A 27,118-nucleotide genomic window follows, 5' to 3' on the forward strand; every position below is an offset into this window, starting at 1 on the left:
AGTGGTAGGTTCTCGCGAGAGGGCACGTCAGTCTCAGTCAGGCGTCGTGTGAACAGCGGCTGCTGCCGAAGGCGGAGGTGGCACCTGAGCGGTGAGCGGCTGGGTTGGAGGCCGTGGTGGCAGGCCCGGTCGCCGGGGGCCAAGGAGGTGTAGAAACCGGATTCGGGGACTCGGGAGGTATAGCGGGTGGCGTGTGGGGGGGTGGTCCCCTTTCGGGATCACGGTTGCCGGAACGAGGCTGCCGGAAGTGCGCTGAGGGGATTTTCTTCTCCCCGGGAACCCGAGGGGAAACTGAGGCTCGGGGTGGGGCTCGGAACTGGGGGAAGCGCTGAGGCCGCCGTCTTTTCCTGCGAGCAGAAGATGTCGGACAGCGAAGACAGCAACTTCTCCGAGGAGGAGGACAGCGAGCGCAGCAGTGACGGCGAGGAGGCCGAGGTCTGTGGCTGGGACGCTGGGGGAGGCATTGCGCCTGGGGACGGGACCAGGGCAGAACGGCCAATGTGGGAGCTTGGCGGGGATCAGGAGGAGCTCTGGCCGCTGGGAGCTTCCAGGTTGTCGGGAGAGATAGGGAAGTAGGCAAGCCCAAGTCAAGCAGAGGCTCAGGTGCTGGAGGCCGGGGATGTTCCAGGTACAGTGAGATAACAAGTGATGTGTTTGAAGGACTTGGCATATAGTAAGAACTCACTATTAGTTTTTATTTTTAGGTGTGCTCAGTCATTCCAGAAATATACTTCTAGTGTCTACTACACGCTAGACACACTTCTTTATCCTTGGGCTACACCAGTAGACAAAGCAGATTTTTAGAATCTTTCTTTGCTCTGGTGAAGGTAAACAAACATAACTGAGAAGTAAATCATTTAGTTAGCTAGAAGGCACTCTGGAGGAAAGTAGAGTAGAGAAGGGGAATAGGGAGTGCTGGTTGCACTTTGAGTAGGGTGATCATGGTGAGTCTGGGAGGGTGACATTTGGAAAAAGATTTGTGAGGTGAGTGAGTGAGGCATGTCATGTGGAAGAAGGGTGTTCCAGTAATGGGGAACTGCAAGTGCAAAGTTGGGAGCATGTCTGTGGTGTTCAAAAAGTAACAAGAAGTTCGGTTTGGCTGGATCAGAGTGAGTGCAACATAGAAGTAACAGGAGCCAGATCTTGTCGAATCTTAAAGGCTGTGGTGAGGAATTTGTGCTTAACTGAGTGAGGTGAAGCCATGAGAAGGTTTTGAGCAAAGGAAGCATGTGATCTAATATTTTGAAAGGATCACTTTAGCTTCAACCCAAAGGGGTCTGTTGAATGTCACTGTTTTAGGAACCAAATAAACATTTCCTGGGACATACCTGATTTCAATATTATTTTATTAGCTATTAGCCTGTTTTATTTATTTCTCATTTACTCATTTGTTGAACAGGTAAATGTTTGAGCATCTATTGCTATGTTCCAGATACTTCCTAGGTGTTGGAGAGAGTGGAGCAAGGCAAATTTCTGCCTTCACAGAGTTTACACTTAGTAGGCAACAATTACAGACAAAGAGATGGCAGTATGATTATAGAAATGTTAACTTATTGCTTAAGTTAGTTGCCGACACCTGTAGAAATTTCATGTAAAAATCAAGCTTTCTTGCTTTTCTGGGACAATGGGAGGAGCCAGCAACCTGAGTGACACCCACAGCAGCCCTTTTCTCAAGAAGTGGCACCCCCTCTTTAAAGCTGGGAATTCTCTCCAGTTCCCGGAATATATTAATTGCCATTTGTCATCATGCAGATTTAAGAAAAGGAAAGATTTCATAAACCTGTGTTCTGGGAAACATCAGGTAGGTGAAGAGTGCCATAGGTTTCCCTTGAGCTGCCCTACTGATTTACGTTTCCTGTTTGCCCTCTGCAGGCATTTGATTGTCAATCCTTGCTGTGTCCTTTGGGTAGTCCTCAACTTGCCATGGTGGGAATGGGACAAGAGGAAAGATGACACGAAGGGCCTTTACTTGAAGCTGTCTCACTGAGTCCTTGGTCTCTGACTCATGGCTTCAAGACACTTTGCTTGTGGTTAAAGCCTGACGGTAATGAGACCCTCACGAGCTCTCTGTCTTGAGGTGGAGGTCGTTTTCTAAGCAGATGGTTACTCCAGGGGATGCTGAGGACGGACTGTGTGAGAGCGCGTTCAAGCCCTGAGGTAGCGTAGAGATAGTAGTGAGAGCTATCTCCTCAGAGGATGCGGAGCCAGGTTTGGAAAGAAGACTGCTGGGACTGAGCCAGGGGGGTGATGACAAGGTTCCTAGAAGTCAGGCTGTGGTCCTCTTGTAGTTTGAGTTGTTAAAGGGACATTGTGGGCTAGTTAGGATTCTGTATTAAGCAAATAGAATTGACCCTTGAACACGACGGATTTGAACTGCTTGGGTCCGCTTATATGGGGATTTTTTTTCAATAGTAAGTTGTACTGCATGATCCAAGATTGGTTGAATCCCGAGATGCAGAACCGTGGATACGGAGGAACCTTGTATTCGGAGGGCTGGCCATAAGTTATGTGTGGATTTTTGACTACCCAGAGGGTTGAAGCCCCTAACCCCCATGTTATTCAAGGGTCAGCCTTATTTTTTTAAAGTCATTTTCTGTTCCCAGCCCCAGGCTGGGTGGTGTGTTAGGGACCCAGCGATGCCTGAGCTAGCATGGGCCTTTCACTTAGGGAGCTAGCTCTCGGTGGTCAGGGCTGTGGTGGAGGAAGCCCAGAGAGTTGTGAGCCCAGAGAACGTGCCTGACTTTCCCTGGTGGGGAGGGGGCAGGCATCACTTCCTGGGCATCGCTTCCTGGAAGAGAGGGTATTTTGATTGAAGTATGAACAAGAGGCAGAAGAGAAAGGCTTTTTATGTTGAGGACCAGGATGGATGATGGACAGTGCTATGAGAGCATGCTGTAAGTGGTTCGGTGTGGCTCGAACCTAGCATTTAGGAGGGGGAGCCCAGCGAGGCGGGGTGAGAGGGAGAGGCAGAGGGCGCAGTGTGCACTCCCAGACCAGGCTGCTAGGGAGCTGGTTCTTTACCTGAGGGCAGCAGGGAGCCGTGGCTGTGTTTTAAGCAGGGAACCAAATGATCATATTCGTGTTTTTTTGTTTTGTTTTGTTTTGGTTTTGTCTGTTTTTGTTTTTTGGCCTCATGGTGCGGCATGTGGGATCTTAGTTCCCTGACCTGGGATTGAACCCGTGCCCGCCTGCAGAAGTGTGGAGTCTTAACCACTGGACCGCCAAGGAAGTCCCCCAGATTCGTGCTTTAGGTCATAGTTTCCCAAGAGTGTAGGATGTTTTCCAGGTGGGGAGCAATGAGAAGTGCTTTTAGGTGGAATAAGAATAAGACCTGAAGCCACATTGACTCATTTAGTGAGAAAGTTATTTTCTTTTTAGTTGCACACCCTGTCTTTTAATTGGGTCATGGAGAAAGTTTCACTTTAGTGCTACTGTGTCTTGAACACCTTTCTGAAATTTGCTAGTCTCTGTGTTTGGCAGGGAGAACAGGCCTTAGACTTAGCCTGCAGCAGGTGACAATATCATGTTGGGACTTAGTAACATTGTTTTCATTGTTTTGCTTTTATCATTATGGTTACTTTCTGTTTATAACTAGCTAACCTTTAAAGAGTTTTAACTTCTGAAACATTTCAAAACAAGTTTGCCTCAGATGTAAAAATTTTAGTGAATTTAAAGAAAATATTAGATAAATGGGTTGTACCGATGTGGACATGGCAAGAAGTCATGAAGTTAATGAGGGAAGGGTTGAAGTTTGGGGAACACTGTTTTGTGTGGATCATTTCCTTTTGTGGTTTGTATGAAAAAGAGGGATTGGAGGCCAAGAGACAACAACAAAGGAACCTGGGGCAAGGATTCAGATTTAGAGGGCAGTGTTCTAGCCTAGGCTAGGGGCTGTGCAGATGGGGAAGAAGGGACAGATTGTAAGAGATGATGCTCAAAAAGCAGAAAGGTCAAGAATTTGGTGCCTGATGGGAGCTAGAGGAGGCAAGCACAGGTCTAGGGGAAGACACAGAGGCCAGTTTGGGGTATGGTGGTTGTGAAGGGCTCAGAGGACATCTGAGGAAGGTATCCAGGAGGCTGCTGGCACATGAGGGTCTCTAGTTCTGGAAAAAAGTAGGGGACTGGAGACAGATGGGATGTCATCTACAGAGACAGTAAGTGAGATGGTGGAAGGTAAAATGGCCAGGAAGAGAGTGCATGGAGGGAGAAGGAAAGTTGGCCCTTGGCTGAACCCTGGTGACTGAAGCCAGTATTTGAGAGGTGAGCACAGTGAAGGGCGCCTGCAGAGGAGCAGGTGGAGAGGTTGGAGAAAAGCCAGGAGAGTGCGATGTGGCAGACACCAAGGGAAGAGCGTTTCCCTACATAGAGAGTGGTCGGTGGTGTGAGAGGTCTTATAGGTAAGGACCAGAGCATGTCCATAGAATTAGCTGTGAGAGGCGGTCAGCGGCCTTGGCAGCAGTGTAGACTGGAAACAGATATGGGAGTCGTTGTCACAGAGATGCCCACCACAGCCAAGGGAGTGGATGAGATGGCCCGGGGCAGTTGTAGCACGGAGAGAGACAAGAGCCAAGGACCAACCTAATGGAGTGATAACATTGAAAGGCTCGGTGGAGACTAGCAAGGAGATCTAGTTGGGGGTGGGGTCAGCTCCCAGATATTGGTTGGGTGGATGGCGGTGCTGTCACTGAGAGAGGATGGCTACCAGGGAGGCCTGGCCAGGGTGGAAGGGCATGTATGCAGAGCAGAGGGGGCTGTGATCGTCCAGGCAGAGCTGAGGTCAGATTTAGGGGTGGAGAGCATGGTGTCTGGATTTGGGGGGTTCAGTACACTGGTGCCCCAACCCTACCTGACCCTGCAGGTAGAGGAGGAGCGGCGGAGTGCAGCAGGTAGTGAGAAGGAGGAAGAGCCTGAGGAAGAAGAGGAGGAGGAAGAGGAGGAGGAATATGATGAGGAAGAGGAGGAGGAAGATGATGACCGGCCCCCCAAGAAACCCCGCCACGGCGGCTTCATTCTGGATGAGGCTGGTATGTGACAGGGCTGGCGAGTGCTGAGCAGGGGCTGGACTTCCACCTTCAGTTCTATTTCTCCAATGTACTTTTTTTTTTTTTTAATTTATTTTTATTTTTGACTGTGTTGGGTCTTCGTTTCTGTGCGAGGGCTCTCTCTAGTTGCGGCAAGTGGGGGCCACTCTTCATCGCGGTGCGTGGGCCTCTCACTATTGCGGCCTCTCTTGTTGCGGAGCACAGGCTCCAGACGCGCAGGCTCAGTAATTGTGGCTCACGGGCCTAGTTGCTCCGCGGCATGTGGGGTCTTCCCAGACCAGGGCTCGAACCTGTGTCCCCTGCAGTGGCAGGCAGATTCTCAACCACTGCGCCACCAGGGAAGCCCTCCAATGTACTTTTTAAACATTTTCTTTTGGTAAATGTCAGACACACGATTGTAGGGTAGTTTACGGAGCCCCTGTGTGCCATCACCTAGCATCAGTAGTGAACAGCTCAGTGCTGCACCTGTTTTGCTTATTCCTTCTCACTCCCACCCACCACTGGATGATGTTGAAGCCAATCCCAAATACATAATTTAACCCCAAAATATTTCATATGTATTCCTATAAGATAGATCCTTTTAAAACCCAGTTACAATGCCGTTATCCTCCTTTAAAAAACTACTAATCGTGAAAAGTTCAGATGATCTAGAAGTAGGCAGCTGGACAGGGTAGTGGAGGCTGACAGATGCAGGTCCCTTCTGGCCTCGCTCTGCTCTTTTCTCCACGTGGCCCTGGGCAAGTTGCTGCCTGTCTGTCTGAGCCTCTCTCCCCCTTGTACAGGGGGACAGGCAGTTCTGCCTACTTCAGCAGGGATATTTTGGGGATTTGGGGGACTGTGCATGTAAAGCACGTCACGCTGACGGCAGCCCAAAGTGTAATGCCCAGCCTGCAGTAGGCCCTCAGAAAACAGGGTTATTATTTATGTTACAAAGACCCACAGTGTATCTGCTGTTCTGTAACTGCTTTTCTGTTCAGTGCTTGTGGAGGTAGATATAACATAGATAGTTTAGGTTAAATGAGTTAATTCTTGAAAGTTTTCTGAACATTTGGCAAGTACTCAGTAAATTTTAGCTGCTCTCATCATCATCATCATCATCATTGTTGAAATATCTGTTTTTTCCAACGGCTGCACATTGTTCCATTCTGTGATGTGCTTTATGGAACCAGTCTCTTGTGGGACATTGATGTTGTTTGTAATTTTCAGTAGTATAAGCAGTACTGCCGTGAACATCTTCATATGACATTTAGACTCACATATGCAAGTTATTACCTAGATCAGGCGTTCTTAATCTTTTTTGTACCGTGACCCCTTTTGGAGTCTGGTGAAACCTATGGAAGTGTGATTCCCTGACCCTTCTCAGAATCACGTTCTGAAATGCATTAAAAAAATACATAGGATTCCAAAGAAAACAATTATATTGAAATACAGTATCTAAATATTAAAAGAACATTGTGATGTATGTGCTTCTTTTTTAGCACATTGAAATAACAAGATTTAGTGGAGGATCTGTTAAGAATCTAATTTTGAAGTAACACTGATTGTGGGTAATATTTTGAGGTATCTATAGCTGTACTGTGCTATGAAAATATCAGATTTCATGGCTAATACTACTGTGGTTTGTTGCCATTGCGCATAATTGATGTAAATACTAAATTTCACTTAGAGATTAGTGAAAATGAAGATGTAGTTTTTTCATCTAACACAGACGTGGCAGATTTTTTACATGGTAAATCCCTGTAAGTCAAATTGCTGGACAAAGGGGATGCATATGTTTTTAAAGCTTTTTGATATCTTGGCCAAATATCAGCTCCTGAAAAAGTCACACTACTTGATACTCCCACCATCCATACATGAGAGTGCTTGTTTCCCACACGCAGGTAAAGAGGAGTGACTTGGAACACCACCCTTCATTTTCTTGGGACCTTCTTACCTGAGAGGAAACCAGGGAACAAAGGGGCAGGAGATGCTCTAGGTGTTCCTGGTTCTCAGAGAGCTTCAGCCCTTTTCTGAAAGGCTGAGAGGGAGGGAGTCCTTGCTTAGAGAGAAAGTCTTAGCAGATGGGCTCAGATCAAAAGAACGGATAACATGCCATGTGACAAAGATGTGGGCCACTAGGGACACCCACTTGGTGGTGGTGGGAGTGACATTCAGCACTGCCTGTGGCGGTGCCCATTAACATCTACCACACCAGGACCCTAGATCCAGCAATTCCCTTTTAGGAGTTCACCCCACAGGTACATAAGGATACAAGAACAAAGACACTTGCTGCAGTCCTGTTTGCAGTTGCAAATGTTTGGTGACTTAGATGTCCATCGATGATAAGGGCTTGGTATAATGAACTATAGAACAGATAATGAGGCGTGTGCTGCTATGGAAGAGCTCCAAGCTACTAGTATTGCTTTAAGAAAGAGGGTGGGATAGAACAGTGTGTTAAAAAATTGTGTGGAAGGGGACTTCCTTGGTGGCACAGTGGTTAAGAATCCACCTGCCAATGCAGGGGACACGGGTTCGAGCCCCGGTCCGGGAAGATCCCACATGCCGCGGAGCAACTAAGCCCGTGCGCCACAACTACTGAGACCGTGTGCCGCGACTACTGAAGCCCACGCGCCTAGAGCCCGTGCTCTGCAACAAGAGAAGCCACCGCAGTGAGAAGCACGCAACCACAACAAAGAGTAGCCCCCACTCACCACAACTAGAGAAAGCCCGCGCGTAGCAACAAAGACCCAATGCAGCTAAAAATAAATAAATAAATAATAAATAAGTTTATAGAAAAATTGTGTGAAGGGAAAATAGTGGTGGGGGATTTATATGCATTTCTTATATAAGGTCAGATTATCTCTAGACTAGAAGCTGGTCACATCTGAGAAAGGGGACTGAAAGGGGTTAGAAATGGGAGGGAGACTCACTGTACACTTACATCCTCTGTACACTTTGGATTTTTTCGTTGTGTGTTGTTTCAGTTTTTAGTGTAATATTCGATACATACAAAAGAGTATATGTAATGTAGGGGAGAGGTTAAGCGCATGGACCCTGGAGCCAGACTGCCTCTCAGGTATCAGCTGAGAGTCTTTAGGCAAGTTAGGTGACCTCTCTGGGTCTCAGAGCCCTTACTGTAAAATTAGAACAATGGTGGTACCTCCCTTAGGGTTGCCAGGATGATTCAATGAGGAATTTGGGAAGTACTCAGAGGAGGGCAGGGCACACAGTACGCTCTCAATAAGGGTTGGCTGTTACAAATGTAAGCTAATAATAAAACCAACAAACCACAAACCCTATCTTTAAAAAAACAAACAAATTTAAAAAACCTATATACCAATTTTCCCTTCCCTTGATAGTTGGGAGGGAACTTTTCTGCTTGCTTATTTTTATCTTATTTTTAAAATGGATCTGTGGGTGGTAGGGGGAGGGATGACTTTTAGAGTCAGGCGGATCTGCACATTAGACCTGACCCTGCTACTTGAAGCAGTTCTAAGGCTTTGGGTGAGAGCCTCACCTGTCCGAGCCTCAGTGTCCTGACCTGTGAGGTGGGGATTTGTAGTGCCTGTTGCCCAGAGATGTTTCCTGGGAGCTGTTGTCTTGCGGTCATCTTTCCCCTGGATGCCCCCCTGACCACCTGGTGTTCCCGTTTCAGATGTGGACGATGAGTATGAGGATGAGGACCAGTGGGAGGATGGAGCAGAGGACATCCTGGAGAAAGGTGTGTGTGGGCCCCACCTCCGGGAGACACTGGGGGTGTGGCCGAGAGGGTCTTGAGAGCCCATCCCCACCCCCATGCCCTGAACCACCCCAACCCACACCCTCCTCACCTTGCTTCTTTCTGTCGTTGCCAGAGAGGCCAGCTCCGCACCCTTTTCCTTTTAGGCCCATGAGTTGGGGGGATGTGGGCTGTGGGGAGAGGACTCTGGGCTCCTAGGGCCCCAGTGAATCCCTTCTGGGGGCTGTGGGGGTGGGACAGGCTCTATCCCAAGATACCCCCCACTTCCTGGGCCAGTGCCACCCCTTCCCTGTTATTTTCCGTTCTGTGCGCCTCATACATTTCGGCTTCTCCCCCCACCACCTGGTGCCTGGCCTTTACTTTTGATTTTCAACCTTCTTGTGTCCCTCCCTTCCCCTTCCCCCAACCCATTGGTTGATTTCGCTGCTATAATTTTGCTCATACTTTGTCTGCCCTCGCCCACCACCACCACCACCACCACCACCACCACCACCACCACCACCTCCTCTTCCTCCAAGTAGAAGAGATTGAAGGTAAGAACCTGAAAAGTGTGGTTCCCCGACCCTCCTCCCATATCCTGACATATCCTCCTTCCTGCCTGTGGCACCCTCCCTCACCCCTGACCCCTCCCCGGCCCCGGGGGCTCTGACTCACGTAGGGTCCAGAGGCAGGGGGTCTGGGGCCAGGTCTCCAGCAGTTGTTGGCCTGGGAAAGCGTGTATGTGTTTATGTGTGCGTGTATGTGTGAGTGTGAGCGTTGCCGGTAGCAGGGTGAAGGGGTGGGGGGGCTGGGACGGAGTTCAGGATGTGCTTAGGCAGTGGCGATGAGATGGGGAACAGCTGGATGTCCCCAACTGCTGGGCCCCATCCCCAAGGAGGACACTGAGAAGCAGGATACTGAATAGGCCAGAATAGGAAGGTGAGGGTTAGGGGCTTCCTCAGTGAGGTATCTGCTGCCCCAGGACCCACCTCTGACCCCCTTAACCCCCACCGCTTTCTCCAGGCCCCTGCTTGCTCTTCATCTCCCCTTACTCACCCCATCTGCCCATTTTTTTTGCAGCCTCCAATATCGACAATGTTGTCTTGGATGAAGACCGTTCCGGGGCTCGCCGCCTGCAAAACCTCTGGAGGTAAGCAGTGAGGGGAAAGGGAGGTTTGGGGGCAGGTCAGCCTACCCTCCTCTCCTCAACCTTCAATTCTTGTTTACTTTCCCCCTCACACCCCAGGGACCAGCGAGAAGAAGAACTGGGCGAGTATTACATGAAGAAATACGCAAAGTCATCTGTGGGAGAGACGTAAGGGTGTGGGCTGGGCTGATGGGAGGCTGGGAGCAGGTGGTTCCTTTCTGAGAAGGGTCGGGGTCTGACAGACCCCTTCCTTCCTGATGGCCCTTCTCTCTCCAGGGTGTATGGAGGATCCGATGAGCTCTCGGATGACATCACCCAGCAGCAGCTGCTCCCGGGAGTCAAGTAAGGGGGTGGGACAGGAGGGCCGAGGTGGGAACTTTTACTGGGGTGATGTGCCCACACGGCTCACTCCCTGAGATAAGTCAGGTCACAGTGTCACACAGACAGAGTGGTGGATGGTGGGGAAAGAGAGGAGGGGCAGATTGGCACTTTTCTCCTTCTCTCTGCTTATGGACGGAAGGATGGAGAAGGGAGAGGGTGTGGAGGGAGAGGAAGAAGGATGGGTGTGGTGATTTGTATGTTTCATGATGAGACAGTTTCACTGAAAGGCTTGCTTTTCCTCTCCTGTCAGGGATCCCAATCTGTGGACTGTCAAATGTAAGGTGTGTGCTCTGGCCTCATGGCCTGGGGGAGGCAGGGGAATGGGAGAGGCGGCCTCGTTGGGGGGAACTCGCCTTCTGTCTTTCCTGGGTCTCCTTGATCTGTCAGTCTCTTCCTTCTGTCTGCCTCTACATCCTTCTCTCTCCCCCCCGCCCTCCTCCTCCCCTCCCCTCTCCCTCCCTCCCTCCCTCAGTGTCTCCTCCCTGTTTTTCTTGCTGGCCATTACTCTTGCTCTATAATCTCTCCACCTCTCTTGCTCCTCTCTCTCTCCTACTTTATCTTTTTTTTGGCCACGCCACGTAGCTTGCAGGATCTTAGTTCCTCAACCAGGGATCGAACCCAGGCCCCTGGCAGTGAGAGTGCCAAGTCCAACCACTGGACTGCCAGGGAATTCCCGCTGTCTTACTTTATCTTTTTTGACTGATGATTCTTTCTTTCTTTCTTTTCTTCATTGAGGTATAGTTGGCTTACAATATTATATAAATTTCAGGTGTACAACATAGTGATTCACAATATTTTAAACATACTTCATTTATAGTTATTAGAAAATATTGGCTATGTCCCCTGTGTTGTACAATATATCCTTAAAGCTTTATTTTATTTTATACATAGTAGTTTGTACCTCTTAATCCCCTACCCTTTTCTTGCCCTCCCCCGATTCTGTCTTTCTTGCTGCTGTCTCCTGCCCCCTTTTCTATGTCCTGTTCTCCATCTTGTCATTTCTCTTAAGTCTGCCTTTCTTCTTCCAGATTGGGGAGGAACGGGCCACAGCCATTTCCTTGATGCGCAAGTTCATTGCCTACCAGTTCACAGACACGGTAAGTCGGGTAGGCAGGCAGCTTGTGGGTGAGAGACAGGTAAAGCCCAGAGTGAGGGACAGTACAGGTTCAGGGGTACCAGGTACCCCTTGCGCTGAGCAGCACTGCCTGTTAGGTGAGCTGCTTCAGCTAGAAAATGACCACTTTCTGGATCAAAGTGTTCTTCATGCCTGACAGAGGTACTGTCTTCATTCTCTCTGCATTTCTGGCAGGATTCCCCAGCCTCTGCACCCCTCTGGAAGTCAGCCATCTAGCTCCCTGAGCCTTTTCTGCCTGAGAACGAGTTCTGCCTGTTCACCAACCCTGGTGGGCAGCTGTCACCCTCTTACTGTTTGGTTGGGAGTCCTACCATAGGGCAGTGTGGCTAAGTGCATCACAGAACAGGCCTTTGGGGAGGAGAATTCCTTCCTTCTCTCTTTCACTCAGTTATCAAAATCCGCTGAGCCCCTCCTCTGGGCTGGTCCCGGCATTGGGAGATGCTGAGGATACAGCCGTGACCATGCCAGAGCTGGTCCCTGCCCCTTAAGGGCTCATTCACACACAACACACAAAACATGAAGTAATGCTGCCTGCGTGCAAGGCAGCAGATGCTGCATTAAGGGCACAGATCTTTCTTTAGACTCCTGGGTTTTGAATCCTGCCCCTGCTGCTTCCTCGCTGTGTGACCTCTATCAAGCCGCTTCCCCTCGTTGCACCCCTTGCTTGCCCCTCAGCATCATTAGGATTAAGTATCTTTGAATATGTCCAACCCTTAGCTGGGACTTGTTCTGCAGCTTGTGTTCAGTAAATGTAATTATGTCATAGGCATAATTGTTAGTTTTGGAATCAGGATGTGCTGGTTGGTAACTTTCTCACTGAATATGATTTGTGTTAGGCTGAGTGCATAGCTTTTACCTGCCGAAACAGTGGGTGTGTGTCAGTGGGACCAAGTGGACAGTTGCAGGATTTGCAAATCATGATTTTGAATGTGCTCAAACTTCTACCCTGTGCCCTGGGCAAGATTCTAGTGACCCCATTTGAGATGGGACTGAAGTGGTACATGTATATCATGAAAGCCAAAATCTCTCCATACCCAAGTCCCATTTTTCAGAAGTAATTACTGTTGGTTTGTGTGTCTTTCCAGACCATCTTCTCTGCATATTGAAAAATAGGTATTTAAAAAAAATAAAATGGTATTATATACGTAACATTCTGCAGCGAGCCTTTTGTCAATACCATAGTCATCTTTCCATGACAGTAAACATAAGATTGTTTCCATTTTTCACTATCACAACGAATACAGAAACAAACTAGGTGCTTTTTAAAAAATTGAAATATAATTCACATACTGTATGAAAACATGTTGCTGGATTTGGTCTTCTATTTCATTAAAGATTTTTGCATCTATGTTTATAAGGGATGTTGGTCTGTAGTTTTCTTATTATGTCTTTGTCTGGTTTTGGTATCAGGGTAATAATGGATTCATAGGACTAACTGGGAATGTTCCCCCCTCTTCTATTTTTTTTTTTTTTAAAGCCATTTTTTTTTAAAAATTTTATTTATTTATTCATTTATGGCTGTGTTGGGTCTTCGTTTCTGTGCGAGGGCTTTCGCTAGTTGCGGCAAGTGGGGGCCACTCTTCATCGCAGTGCGCGGGCCTCTCACTATCGCGGCCTCTCTTGTTGTGGAGCACAGGCTCCAGACGCGCAGGCTCAGCAATTGTGGCTCACGGGCCTAGTCGCTCTGCGGCATGTGGGATCTTCCCAGACCAGGGCTCGAACCCGTGTCCCCTGCTTTGGCAGGCAGACTCTCCACCACTGCGCCACCAGGGAAGCCCCCCCCTCTTCTATTTTTTAGAAGAGTTTGTGAAGGAGTGGTATTAATTTTTTAGATGTTTGGTAGATTTCACCAGTGAATCCGTCTAATCCTGGGCTTTGGGGGTGTGTGTGTGTCTGTGAGAGTGTGTGTGTGTGTGTGTGTGTGTATGTTTTTTGCTTATTAATTCAATATCTTTACCTCGTATAGGTCTATTCACATTTTCTATTTCTTTTTGAGTCAGTTGTAGTAATTTATGTCTTTCTACAAAAAAATTTATTTCCTTCAGGTTATCTAATTTATTGGCATGTAGTTATTCATAGTATGCCTTAAAATTCTGTAAGTTTGGTTGGTTAGTAATGTCCTTTCTTTCATTCCTGATTTTGGTAATTTGAGTTTTTTCTTTTTTTTCTTGGTCAGTCTGGCTAAAGGTTTGTCAAATTTGTTGATCTTTTCAAAGAACCAACTTTTGGTTTTGATGGTCTTCTCTATTGTTTTTCTAACCTCTATTTTACTTATTTCCACTCTGATCTTTATTATTTCTTCCTTCTGCTTGTTTTGGGATTAATTTCCTTTTTCTCTTCTAGTTTCTTAAGGTGGAAAGTTAGGTTATTGATTTGAAAAAAAAATTTTTTTAAGTTGGTGTTTACAGCTGTAAATTTACCTCTAAGCATGGCTTTCTCTGCATCCCATAAATTTAGTATGTTGTGTTTCTGTTTTCATCATCTCAAAATATTTTAAAATTTCCCTTACGATTTCTTCTTTGACCCACTGGTTACTTAGAAGCGTGTTCCGCATATTTGTGAACCTTGTAAATTTCCTTTGATTTCTGACTTCATTCTGTGTGGTTGAAGAATATATTATACTTGATATGATTTCAGTCCTTTTACATTTGAGACTTGTGTTGTGGCCTAACATATGGTTTATCCTGGAGAGTGTTCAGTGTGCCCCTGAGAATTCCACTGCTGTTTGACAGAGTGTTCTAGCTATAGATGTCTGTTAAGTCTTGTTGGTTTGTGGAGTTGCTCAAGTGTTCTGTTTTCTTGTTGATCTTCTAATTGTTCTATCCATTGTTGAAGGTGGGGTATTGTAGTCTCCAATTATTATTGGTGAATTACCAATTTCTCTCTTCATTACTGTTGGGTTTTGCTTCCTATGTTTTGAGGCTCTGTTGTTAGGTTCATATATATTTATATTTATATCTTCTTGATGGATTGAACTTTTTATCATTATTAAATGTCCTCTGTCTCTGGTAATAATTTTTGTCTTTAAGTCTGCTCTGCTGTTAGTATAGTCACTCCAGCTCTCTTTGGTTCTAGTTGCTTTTTCCACAGAACATATGTTGGATATCTTTCTGTGTCACTACATATAGATCCATCTCATTGTTTTTTTAAGTACTACATTGTATTTCATGGTACAGGCAGACCTCGGAGATACTGGTTCCAGACCCTCACAATAAAGTGAATATCATAGTAAAGCAAGTCACATGAATTTTTTTGTTCCCCACTGCAAGGAACAGTTATGTTTACACTATACTGTATTCTATTAAGTGTGTCATAGCATTATGTCTAAAAAAAACAATGTACATACCTTAACTAAAAAGTAATTGCTTTTGGGAAAATGACACCAATAGACTTGCTCCCTGCAGGGCTGTCAACACACCTTCAGTTGTAAAAAAACACAATAGCTACAAAGTGCTATAAAGCCAAAGAGCAGTAAAACGAGTTATGTCTGTATGGTTATTCCATAACTTAATAAGTCCCTGTTTGGGGGCATTTAAAAATTTCCAGTCTTGTTTGTTTTCTATGCTAAATGGCTCTGCAGTGAATGTCCCTGTGTTGGGGTCATTGCACAAACATGTTGCTGTGGGATAAATTCCTAGAAGAGAGACTGCTGAGGTGGCGGTCATTCCTGGTACCAGCAGTCGTGTCTCACTGTCTCTTTTCACTGGCTCGGCCCTCCAGCCCCTGCAGATTAAGTCGGTAGTGGCACCAGAGCATGTGAAGGGCTACATCTACGTGGAGGCCTACAAGCAGACCCATGTGAAGCAGGCCATCGAGGGCGTGGGCAACCTGCGGCTTGGCTACTGGAACCAGCAGATGGTACCCATCAAGGAGATGACAGATGTGCTCAAAGTGGTGAAGGAGGTGGCCAACCTGAAACCAAAATCCTGGGTCCGCCTCAAGCGGGGCATCTATAAGGACGACATCGCTCAGGTGCCCGGGGCTGGGCTGGGGTGGGGCGGCCAAGGAGGCCAGGGCTCTCTGTTCTGTCCTCCCCTCCTTTCTCTTTGTCCTTTCCAGCCCCCTGACTAGTGCAGAGAGCAGAACCCCACTCGGATCAGGTGAAGCAGAGTCTGGACTTTGTTTGAAGCACACAGGAAACGGATGACCAACTTCTGTGCATGTTCTATGCGTGTTGAGTAAAGATCTGAAGGTGGTGAGGGAGTGAGCCACGTGGAGTTCTCGGGGAAGGGGTGTGGCAGAAGGCAGCCCATGAGCTAGGACCGTCACTGGCCGAAGCAGAGTGAGTGAGGGTGAGAGTGACAGGAGATGAGCTCAGGGAGGCAACGGGGCCTGTGGCTCATCCTAGAGCTTTGGCTTTTACTGGAGTCAGATGGGAGGGTTCTAAGGGACACAGCGTGGCTTGGATTTTGATAGGATTACGCTGCTGACTGCATTGGGACTAGACCACTGGTTCTCAAGCAGGGGTACTCCCAGGGGACATTGCCCAATGAATGGAGACATTTCTGGTTGTTTCACCTGGGGAGGGAGTTGAGTCTGATATCTAGGGGCTAGAAGCCAGGGGGGCTGCTAACATCTGTCAAGGCGCGGGATGGCTGCCACAACAAAGGCTTACCCGGATGAGAAACCCTGCAATAGACTGGTTGGGCCACAGGAGCAGGGAGACCAGTGAGGAGACTGCTGCCACAGCCTAGGTGGCAGGTGATGGTAGGACAGGACTGAGGCTGCAGTAGTAGAGGAGTGGGGAGAGGTCAGAATTTTTGAAGGCAGAGCTGACCGGTTTGCTACCAGGTTGGATATGGGTGTAAGAGGAAAAAAGGAGTGAAGAATGCCTCCCACGTTGTGTGCCTGAGCAGAAGGAAGGATGGAGAGGGACAAGATGGGGAGAGGAGTGGGTTTGGGGCGATCAGGAGGTTAGTTGCGGTTATGCTGGGTGTGCGGGACCTTCTAGACATCCAGGTGGAGATGTCAAGATGGCAGTGGATACTCAGTTTCAGAATGGAGGGAAGACAGGCTAGAGAGTGAATTTGGGGGACTTGTCAGCGGTTTCATTTCTTCCCCATAACCCTCTGTCCCTTGCCCTTCCTGGCATCTCCTTTCCCTTCCTGTGTCCGGGGTCAGGAGGGGGAGGGCTGGGCCCCTGCTGACCACCTGTCTGGCCTTCTCAGGTGGATTACGTGGAGCCCAGCCAAAACACCATCTCCCTGAAGATGATCCCGCGCATCGACTACGACCGCATCAAGGCCCGCATGAGCTTGGTATCGTGGGGACGTGCTGCCGGTGGGGAGAGGGGGTGCTTGATACCCCTGCTGGTGGCCAGGCCCTCGTCCCTCACCCTTCCTACTCATGCCCCTTTTCCTACACAGAAAGACTGGTTTGCCAAAAGGAAGAAGTTTAAGCGGCCTCCACAGAGGCTGTTTGATGCAGAAAAGATCAGGTGAGTGTCCTTGGGCTGGGCCAGGCCGGGTGCCCAGAGCTGTGGTGTAGGATGTGCCTTTGCAGGTTCCCCGACAGGGCTGGGCTCCCGGAGCCATCCGTAGTTGGTGAGTGGTTAGCTTGGCAGTGTAGCCTTAGCCACGTTATTTAACATCCTTGTGCCTTGGTTTCCTCTGCTGCAAAGATTATAATAGTAACCTCCGCTTCCTAGGATTGTATTGAGACTCAGATGATTTAATATGCGTGTGTACCCAGAACAACACTTGACACCTAGTAAGTGTGATTAATGGTGTCACATATTGAAATGAGATTTATTGACACATCAGGCTTTATAAAGTCTCTTACCCTCATCTCCTGATGCCTGGACACCTCAGTTGTGGGTACAGAGCCCCTTCCACTCAGGGTGTCTCCCTCCCCCTCCCCCTCCCCGCTGGATAGAACATTGGAACAGCCCAGGGTTTCCAGTGTTCCAGGGCTGCCGGGGGCTCCAGCGGGAGGGCAGGAGAGGAGGAGGTGGAGAAACAAGAGCCAGTGACACTTTTCCTCTGGTCCTGTTCCGGAAACGCATCATGAGTAGCCAGTTTTTCATTCTGTTAAAGGCTGGACTGTAGAATGAGCCCTTTGATTTGCCAGGCTGGGCTAATACCTCCAGGCCAGGCCAGATTAATACTTCACATGCCTGAATTGGACTCATTTACACCACTGGTCTCCACCCATCTGGACATCCCCTGCTGAGCACAAACTAGAGTGACCCTTCCCTGCCCTCCAGTAGCCGGTCTGACGCAGTGCCCAGACATGCGCAGCTGAGCAGTCTCGCCTCTTGCCAAATGTACCATGTGAATGAGAAGATGATTGAGCAATTGGCAGGAGGAGCTCAGCCTGCTCCCCAACGCTCCCTTTTTGAGAGTGGGGCAGGCTTTCCCTCCCCACTCTAGAAGCATGGGGCAGGAACTAAGGTCCCCCTGTCCCACATGCAGGGCCAGTAGAGTTAAGCACAGGCTTGGGAGTCCCGCCCCGCTGCATCTGAATCTTGACTCTCAGACTCAAGGGCTCGGCCATGTTGGCCATGTGGTGTGCCCTCCCTGAGCCTCATTCTCTCATTTCCCTGGAAACAAGGCTCATACTACTGATGTCATGGGCTTTGGGGAGGAGTCAGTGAGGTCATATGTGTCCGTGAGTGTTAACTGTTAGCAGTGTCTGATACTTTGTCTAGCTAGTACTCACTGAGTGCCTGCTGTGTGCCAGGCCCTATTATAGGGGAAATAGTGAATAAAAGATGCTAAGTTCCCCCCTTCTGGAGCTGCCATTCTAGTTAGGAAGATGGGTCAAACTTGCTGTAGTGGAAAATAAAGCAGGGACGGGGGGGCAGCAGGGTGCAAGAAAGTGGGTGCTGTGCACCCTTCCGTTGAGGCGGGGCCTTCGGGCTTTGTGAGAGGTCACTCTCGCCAAGGGATGTGTATTGGGAGGGGATGGCTCAGGCATCCTGTGTCCTTTTCCCCTTTTGCCAGCAGAGGAGACTGAGGTACAGCAAGATTCTCCCTTAACCTCCCCTTCCAATGTTCTCTCCCCCACAAACTCCCAGGTCCCTGGGGGGTGACGTTGCCTCTGATGGTGACTTCCTTATCTTCGAGGGGAACCGTTACAGCCGGAAGGGCTTTCTGTTCAAGAGCTTTGCCATGTCTGCTGTGGTGAGGGTCCCAGAGGGGGTCGTGCTAATGGCGGTGGGAAGCGGGGAGGCCAAGCTTTCTCCCTCCTGCAGTCCAGGCCCCAGAGCAGTGGGTTATCTGGGCTTGTCTTGTATCCTCAAGTTAGGAGTATCCCCAGGGAATTCATCTCACCATCTCTCCAGTCCGCTCAGCTGGGCTGTGACACTGACTTTCATCCACTTCCTTCTCTTCCTCTTGTCTCTTGGGGCTCAGATCACGGAGGGTGTGAAGCCCACACTCTCTGAGCTGGAGAAATTTGAGGACCAGCCAGAGGGCATCGACCTCGAGGTGGTGACTGAAAGCACAGGTATTTGGTCCCGGTCAGTAACCCAGGCCAAGGAGGGGGCGGCCCATGGTGAGCAGCCCTCAAGTTAGCCCTGTGCCTCCCCCCGCAGGGAAGGAGCGGGAACACAACTTCCAGCCTGGGGACAACGTGGAGGTGTGTGAGGGTGAGCTCATCAACCTGCAGGGCAAGATCCTCAGCGTAGATGGCAACAAGATCACCATCATGCCCAAGCACGAGGACCTCAAGGTGGGTACCATGCTGCCCGTATGTACGTGGTGGGTTGAGGGCATGACGAAACTGTGGAGTAATCTTGAGGTCACTGGTTTTAGTTTGCTTAGGGGTGGTTGTGTCTGAGGCTTGTCTAGGCCCAGCATGGTGTGTCTGGGGTGAGGCTGTCTCCAGGTGGGTCTGAGGAGGTGTCTAGTCTGGTGTCATATGTCTTGGGGACAGGCTGTCTCTGTGCAGGGTAAACGTTGTCCAGGCTGATATCCTGAGTCTCCGGGGTAGGCTGAGGTTGGTCCAGGTGGCCTGGGGTAGTCTGTGGTTGGGGGGGTGAGCCTGGAGTGGGTTTTGGCCAGGGTCTTTCTGAGACTATGAGTGGAATCTGAAGATGGGTAGACAGGTGGGTTGTGGTGACTTCCCCTGACTTGCTCGTTGTCCTCACACCCAACCCCTAGGACATGCTGGAGTTCCCGGCCCAGGAACTTCGGAAGTACTTCAAGATGGGGGACCACGTGAAGGTGATTGCCGGCCGGTTCGAGGGCGACACAGGCCTCATTGTGCGGGTGGAGGAGAACTTCGTCATCCTCTTCTCTGACCTCACCATGCACGAGGTAGCTAGCGGAAGGCTGGGAGCGGGGTGGATGTGCCAGGAGGAGACCAAGGCCGATGAGCCACATGGACCCTGCTTCACCCTTTCCCATCTCCCACAGCTGAAGGTGCTCCCCCGGGACCTGCAGCTCTGCTCGGAGACGGCATCAGGTGTGGATGTCGGGGGCCAGCATGAATGGGGGGAGCTGGTGCAGCTGGACCCCCAGACCGTGGGTGTCATCGTGCGACTGGAGCGGGAGACCTTCCAGGTGTGTGTGCTGCACGCAGAGGCAGGCTTACTTTAGGGGCTTCCTCTCCCTCCAGCTCCTCATCCTGGGAGGTGGCCGAGCATGGTGGCTAAGATCCCAGACTGCTCAGGGTTGCAGACCTGGCTCTGTCACCCATGGCCGGCTGTGTGATATCAGGCAAGTGCGTGTCATTTACCCTCTCTGTGCCTCAGTATCACACCCTGTAAAAAGAAGATAGCAGCAGCATATACTTCGTTAGTTGTGACTGAATCCGTGATACCAGATACGTACCCAGGCATTCGGTGCTTTCTCAAGGGCTGGGTGCTGCTGGTGCCTTCCTCCCCTTCACCGTGCATGTGGGAGCCACAGAGCATAAATGCTTAGGACACTGGGCTCTGGATTCACAGCTCTGTTGCTCTGTGCTGTATGACCCTGGGCTAGTAACTTACCCTCTCTGGGCCTGAGATTTCTCCTCTGTAAAATGGGAATTGAGACAGCATCCATCTCAGAGGGAAATTTTGAGGCCTCAGTGAAATCTTGTGTGAAGAATTTAGCATGGGTCTGGCACAGAGTGATGGGTAGACATTAGCTATTATATTAACATCTGTTCCTCTGCTCATCTCTCAGGTCCCTGATGCTCAGTTGCCATGGAGGCGCCTCCCAGAGGGTGTTAGGGAATGACTGGGGACATTTTCGGTTGACCCAGTGCCTGGGGGGTGGTTCCCTGACATTACCTGCCCCAGAGTCAGGGAGTCTAGACATCCTGCAGAGCTTGGGACAGTCTCCTACAGGAAGAATCATCCCACTGTAGGGGAGCCCTGCTCCCATCACCCCTTTCTACTCTCATCTCCTCAGTATCCCCTTCCCTCCCTCCATAGGTGCTGAACATGTATGGGAAGGTGGTGACTGTCAGGCACCAGGCTGTGACCCGGAAGAAGGACAACCGCTTTGCCGTGGCCCTGGACTCAGAGCAGAACAACATCCATGTGAAAGACATTGTCAAGGTCATTGATGGCCCCCACTCAGTGAGTATAAGCTCCTGCCCGTCTGTCACATCTGAAAGAGTTGGGGTGGGACATGGCCACGAGAGTGACTGTCCTTCCCCATCCAGGGCCGGGAGGGCGAGATTCGCCATCTCTTCCGCAGCTTCGCCTTCCTGCATTGCAAGAAACTGGTAGAGAACGGGGGCATGTTTGTCTGCAAGACCCGCCATCTGGTGCTGGCAGGGGGCTCGAAGGTGAGGCAGGCATGGTGGCACCCTGTCTGTTGGCTACCTGACTTGGCTCTCTGACCTACCCTGGCCCCAGGAGTGACAAGAATGGGCTTGTGGAGGATTAGGAGGGCAGGTGTCAGTGTCAGGTCCTTGGCAGAGTATGGAAAAAAAGGGTTATTGGGATACTGAGCTATTTACCAAATCATTTGTTCATTCAGTTTTATTGTGCACCTGCTAGGTGCTTGACACTGGAGGTACGGCAGTGAACAAGACAGAAACATCTCTGCCCTTCTAGTGCTGCTGCTCTGGAGATGAACAGATAAATAAATACATGCATAGTACAGCTGGGGCTGACGGCAAGCACTATGAAGAAAAATAAAACGGGATAAGGAGATAGAGAATGATGGGGTCTGCTGCTTTACATAGAGGAGGTTAAGGAAAGACTCACCTCCTTGAGGAGGTGGCATTTGAGCAGAGACCTGAAGGAAGGGTCAGAGAGCCACCTGAATGTCTCAGGGGAAAGCAAAGTTCCTGAGGTGGGATTTGTAGGGAAGTTGTACAGAACCAGGTATCAAAAAGGAAATCAAACCTGGGATCTGGGGAGCTGGGACCAGGAGATGGTTTTCTCAGGCCCTGCAGGTGGAATGCTGAATTCCCATGGCTTGCAGTTTCTGTGTCACTGGGGGTTTAAATTCCTGACTACCACATTTTAGTCTCACTCCTTGCCCAAGGGAGGCCTGGGCCTCTTGACTGACAGGCCCACATGGCATAGGGGTGACTGTTTTCCCAAAGGGAACTTGAGGCATTGTGACCAGAAGGAGGGAGGCATGGCTGCTGGGCAGGTTCAAGCAGGAACTGTTCCCAGATGGCAGCAGGCAGTGTGGTGCAGGGGCTGGGAGCCTGTCACCCAGGCCCTGCCTTCCAGTTCACTTCTTGCCCTTTCCCCAGCCGCGAGATGTGACCAACTTCACAGTAGGTGGCTTTGCCCCTATGAGCCCCCGGATCAGCAGCCCCATGCACCCCAGTGCTGGAGGTGAGGGGAATTTGGGGTGGGGATATGTCTGGGGGGTGGAAGAGAGAGGCTGTTGAGCCCACACTCACTGAGTGTCTGCTCCGGGCTGGCCCGACCATGATGGGGCTCACAGCCCAGGGGAGACCCGACCCCCCCCACACACAGTGCAGCCCAGGGTGGTTAGGGCTGTGATGGGAAAGCCCAGGGCTCTGGTGGGGGGCCCCCAGAGGAGCCTCCTAACCCAAGGGTGGAGGGAGTCAGGGGAAGAGGGGGCTGGAGGGTACCCTGGCTGTGGGCACAGCACATGAGAGGATGGCCCCGGGGACCCGTGACAGTCTTCTTCCCCAGGTCAGCGTGGTGGCTTTGGCAGCCCGGGCGGCGGCAGTGGCGGCATGAGCAGGGGCCGGGGACGGAGAGACAACGAGCTCATCGGCCAGACTGTGCGCATCTCCCAGGGGCCTTACAAAGGTGACCTGCGAGGCCATGTGAAGGCCTGGGGAGGGGCACGGTGAAGGAGAGCCACCCGGCCTGACCTCCTGCCTCCCCACCAGGCTACATTGGCGTGGTAAAAGATGCCACGGAGTCCACAGCCCGCGTGGAGCTGCACTCCACCTGCCAGACCATCTCAGTGGACCGTCAACGCCTCACCACGGTGTACGGGCCAGGGCAGGGCTGGGAGGGAGGTTGTTGGGTGGTGCAAGGGCCCTACTCACCCCACTTGTTTTCTGTGTCTACAGGGGCTCACGGCGCCCGGGCGGCATGACCTCGACCTATGGGCGGACACCCATGTATGGCTCCCAGACGCCCATGTACGGCTCTGGCTCGCGCACGCCCATGTACGGCTCTCAGACGCCTCTCCAGGATGGTGAGCACTCCCAGGGGACGGGGATGAGGGGCAATGTGGGGGGATCTGGAGCCAGGACAGAACTGATGGACACACATCTCTCCCGTTCCAGGTAGTCGCACCCCGCATTACGGCTCTCAGACGCCCCTGCATGATGGCAGCCGCACTCCTGCCCAGAGTGGGGCCTGGGACCCCAACAATCCTAACACACCATCACGGTGAGGGCCAGGAGCTGGGGGCTGGGGCAGGGTTCCCTGAGCCACTGGGTGTGTGTGCTCATGTGCGTGAATGGGTCTGCTGTGTTTCTGTGGGATGGACGGGTCTGTGTGGTCCACCCTGAGTTCTCTGCTCCCAGCCCCAGGCTGGTCATGTGAAGGGGTAGGCAAGGCTGGGGCTGGGGGCAAAGTAATCTCTCCAGCTCCCATCATAGTAGCATGCTGTGGTCAAGACCTGGGCTTGGAGACAAATTGTGTGATCTTGGTCATGTGACTTTGGGCAGCCTCATCTCTATTTCCCAAGTCTCCTCACCTGTGAAATGGAGGCCCCTGGATAGGGCTGTTTGTGAGGATGAAGTTGCCTTGGTTTTGCCTGGTGTTCAGCGCTGTTCTGGAAGCATTTGCTATATCATTGCGATTACCACAGTCATTCTCAACAGACGTCTCTCCCCAACAGGGCTGAGGAAGAATATGAGTACGCGTTCGATGATGAGCCGACCCCATCCCCACAGGCCTATGGGGGCACCCCCAATCCCCAAACACCTGGCTACCCAGACCCCTCATCCCCGCAGGTCAACCCGCAGTACAACCCGCAGACGCCAGGGACGCCAGCCATGTGAGTCCACTGGGGCTAGCCCTTATCAACCGCTGCCCAAACCCTCCCCACTGCCACCAGCTCCTTCTCTCCCCTTCTAACGACCCCAACTAATGCCCTTCTCTCTCCTTGTCTCTGCAGGTACAACACAGACCAGTTCTCCCCCTATGCAGCCCCCTCCCCGCAAGGCTCCTACCAGCCCAGCCCCAGCCCCCAGAGCTACCACCAGGTGGCGCCAAGCCCAGCAGGCTACCAGAACACCCACTCCCCAGCCAGCTACCACCCCACCCCCTCGCCCATGGCCTATCAGGTACTGCTCACTTGGCACGCCCTTGAGGGTGGTGGGCTAGGATGGGCCTTGGGCCTATAGGGACAACCAGGCCAAATAACCTGTTCCCAATGACCCCATCCCTTTTCCCTACAGGCCAGCCCCAGCCCGAGCCCTGTTGGCTATAGTCCGATGACACCTGGAGCTCCCTCCCCTGGTGGCTACAACCCGCACACACCAGGCTCAGGCATTGAGCAGAACTCCAGCGACTGGGTGACCACTGACATCCAGGTGAAGGTGCGGGACACCTACCTGGATACCCAAGTGGTGGGGCAGACAGGCGTCATCCGCAGTGTCACAGTAAGTGGGGCCCAGGCTGGTGGATGGGCAGGCATCCCTTGCTTTGGGGTCCCCAGTCTCTCTGGTTACTGTTTTCTGTTTTCTTTGTAACTGTCTATCCCCATTTTCCAGTACTCATTTATAGCTGGAAAAATAGATGTGGAAAGGTTTGGCATGTAAGCTCTACAGGGCAGGGACTTCTGCATTTTGTGCTCATGGCTGGGCCCCCACCGGCCTGGGACAGTGACTGGCAGCCAGGAGTGTGGTTACTTTTTGACACTCATCTGAGATCAGTTCAGTAACATGGACTAAGTGCTCCTCTGTGCCAGGCTTCGGCTTAGTGCCAGGCACCCACGCCCCCGGGCGTTCCCAGCTCCAGCTCTGCTGGCCTCTCTCCATTCTTCTCAGTCACTGAATTCTCTGCAGCCTCAGGGCCTTTGCTTATTACTTTCCTCTGTCTAGAACTCTCTTCCTGTTATTCTTTGTCTAGTTAACTCCTACTCATCCTTCAAGAAAGCACTTGGGCTGTCTCAGATCTGTCTCTTATGGGTCCATGTAATTCTTTTTCATGTTATCTACCTGCTTAAAAGCTTAAAGTTTACCCTGGTGTGGTTCTTTGATTACCAAGCCTATATTTTCTTCCCAAGTAGGCCCAGTTCCTAGATGAGGGATGACACCTTGTTGGCCCTTCAGTAAATATTAATTGAATTAATTAAACACCAGAGAGGAAGACAGCGCCAGGCCCTACCTTCACAGATTTCACATTCCAGTGGGGGAGACAGACATGTCTCCAGACAATGACAGCCCAAGTGGCCAGAGCTGGGATATGGGAAGCCCAGAGGGCAAGGGGAGCTATGTGAACCCAGGGGAGGCACCTTATCCAACTTTGGAAGGGATCAGGGAGGGCTTCCGGGAGAAGGTGACATCTGCGCTGAGACCTGAAGAATGAACAGGAGTAAGCCGAGAGAAATGGCCGGGGAAGGGGTTGAGTGTGTTCCAGATAGAGTGCACGTGCAAAGGCCTGGAGGTGAGGGAAAGCCTGGCACATTTGGGGGGTTGAAGTCTCTTCATTGTGGCTGGAACATAAAGATTCAATGGGGAAGGTGAGTGATGAGGCCAGAGGAGTGGCTGGAGCTGGTCACATGCCAGCCTGGGGAACTTGGATTGTGTCTTGAGGGCAGTGGTGGGTGGTGGAGGAATCTAAACAGGGGAGTGTTGGGATCAGATCTGTGGTTTGGAATCAATTCACTATGTTGCTCTGTCATAGTTGGATCAGGGGCTGGGAGCCCAGAGGGAGGTCAGGCTGCACTACAGGGCTGTGGGGAGGAGAGGAAGGAGGGAGGTGGGAGAGACCCTCAGGAGGCTGAATGGACAGGCCTCAGAGCTGGAGGTTGTTGGTGAAGTTGCTGACTAAGACGAGGTCTAGAGCTCTGGCTGGTGCCGGGGACCATGGGGCCATCCTTGAGACGGGGACCCAGGAGGAGGAGCGAGTGTGGGGAAGAAACTGAGGCCAGTTTGGGGCACGATGAGTCAAGAGCCTGAGAAACAGTCTCCCTTTTGGCCTAAGTTAGCTTCATGCTGGTGCTTCTCTTGCTGATCTGATCACCCTGCCCCCATACACCATAGACCCCAGGCCTTGGAACCAGGCCCAGCCTTCACCTTTCCTGCCCCTGTGTCACTTTGGGAAAGTGACTCCTTAGAATAAGCCCTGATCCTATGTCCCTTGAGGTGGGGTATCAGTCCTGTGTTGGGAGCAGGCCAGGCTGACCAGGCTGTCCCCACCCCCAGGGAGGCATGTGCTCCGTATACCTGAAGGACAGCGAGAAGGTTGTCAGCATCTCCAGTGAGCACCTGGAGCCCATCACCCCGACCAAGAACAACAAGGTAAGGGAGGACAAAGGGATGTGGGGGCATTGGGCTGCTGCCAAGGACTGTGACCCCATGTGTCGTATCATCCCCGCCCCCCCCCCCCAGGTGAAGGTGATCCTGGGTGAGGATCGGGAAGCCACAGGTGTCCTGCTGAGCATTGATGGCGAGGATGGCATAGTCCGCATGGACCTGGATGAACAGCTCAAGATCCTCAACCTCCGCTTCCTGGGGAAGCTCCTGGAGGCCTGAGGCAGGCAGGGTGGACTTTGGCAGATGAATTTGGCAAATGGAGAGTGTCCCTCCTTCCTTCCCTGGCCCTTGGCTCTGACACAGGATCTGGGCCCTGGAGCAGGGCTAGCCGGGTTGATCAGGATTTATTTTCCTTTCTGGGTTCCTGTTTCCCTCCCTGATATTCATGGGAATCAGAGTAGAGTCGACAGGGAGGGTCCCCACCTTCTTGTACTCCACCTTCCCCAGCTTTCTTTTGTGTTACGGTCTTTCAATAAAAAGCTGTTTGGTCAAAAGTCCTCTGTGTGTGTGTGTGTGTGTGTGTGTGTGTGTGTGTGTTCTGGTTTGTAAGTGGGGTCATTTGCAGACCCCAATTACTTCCATGCTGTGTGGTCTTAGGCAAATAACAGTCCTACAAAAGCCTGTTTCCCCATCTAGAAAATGATACTCCCTTCCCCAGAGGGCTGTTGAACGTATAAGACATTGGAAAGAGATTATTAGAACAGAGCCTGCTATGTGACTGACAAAGTTACATCTTACTCATGCTTAAGTTACGTTAAGTGAAAATCAGTGAGTATCCCTCAGGAAACCTAAATTCCTCCTTTGGTGCAGGTTACAGCATTTGATAGTCTTTTCTCTTGAGCCCA

General features: G+C 50.9%; 1 protein-coding gene across 2 annotated transcripts; it reads left to right on the top strand.

Annotated features, from left to right (window-relative positions):
• Positions 1-26,767, top strand: SUPT5H (SPT5 homolog, DSIF elongation factor subunit). 2 transcript variants are annotated; one of them, XM_082366700.1, is made up of 30 exons: positions 1-91; positions 358-435; positions 4,859-5,024; positions 8,677-8,742; positions 9,282-9,293; positions 9,820-9,889; positions 9,986-10,054; positions 10,163-10,228; positions 10,518-10,548; positions 11,296-11,364; positions 15,123-15,374; positions 16,571-16,660; positions 16,769-16,839; positions 18,421-18,526; positions 18,758-18,851; positions 18,940-19,076; positions 19,508-19,663; positions 19,763-19,909; positions 20,767-20,913; positions 21,000-21,125; positions 22,050-22,134; positions 22,462-22,581; positions 22,665-22,767; positions 22,851-22,978; positions 23,070-23,175; positions 23,630-23,788; positions 23,909-24,077; positions 24,192-24,395; positions 26,163-26,258; positions 26,349-26,767. In XM_082366700.1, the coding sequence occupies exons 2-30, from the start codon at positions 361-363 to the stop codon at positions 26,490-26,492; spliced, it is 3,264 nt and encodes a 1,087-aa protein (XP_082222826.1). In that variant the 5' UTR covers positions 1-91; positions 358-360; the 3' UTR covers positions 26,493-26,767. The 2 variants fall into 2 exon arrangements, with proteins under 2 accessions (XP_082222826.1, XP_082222827.1); XM_082366701.1 differs by lacking the exon at positions 9,282-9,293.
• Positions 26,768-27,118: the final 351 nt, after the last annotated feature.

This window comes from Balaenoptera borealis, assembly GCF_965194805.1.
Source record: "Balaenoptera borealis genome assembly, chromosome: 19".
NCBI classification, from domain to species: domain Eukaryota; kingdom Metazoa; phylum Chordata; class Mammalia; order Artiodactyla; family Balaenopteridae; genus Balaenoptera; species Balaenoptera borealis.

Coding starts and splice junctions, on each gene's coding strand:
- SUPT5H (XM_082366700.1), top strand. CDS start 361: ATGTCGGACAGCGAAGACAGCAACTTCTCCGAGGAGGAGGACAGCGAG. Junction 18,852..18,939: donor GGTGGTGACTGAAAGCACAG/GTATTTGGTCCC, acceptor CTCCCCCCGCAG/GGAAGGAGCGGGAACACAAC. Junction 24,396..26,162: donor GCGTCATCCGCAGTGTCACA/GTAAGTGGGGCC, acceptor CCCCACCCCCAG/GGAGGCATGTGCTCCGTATA.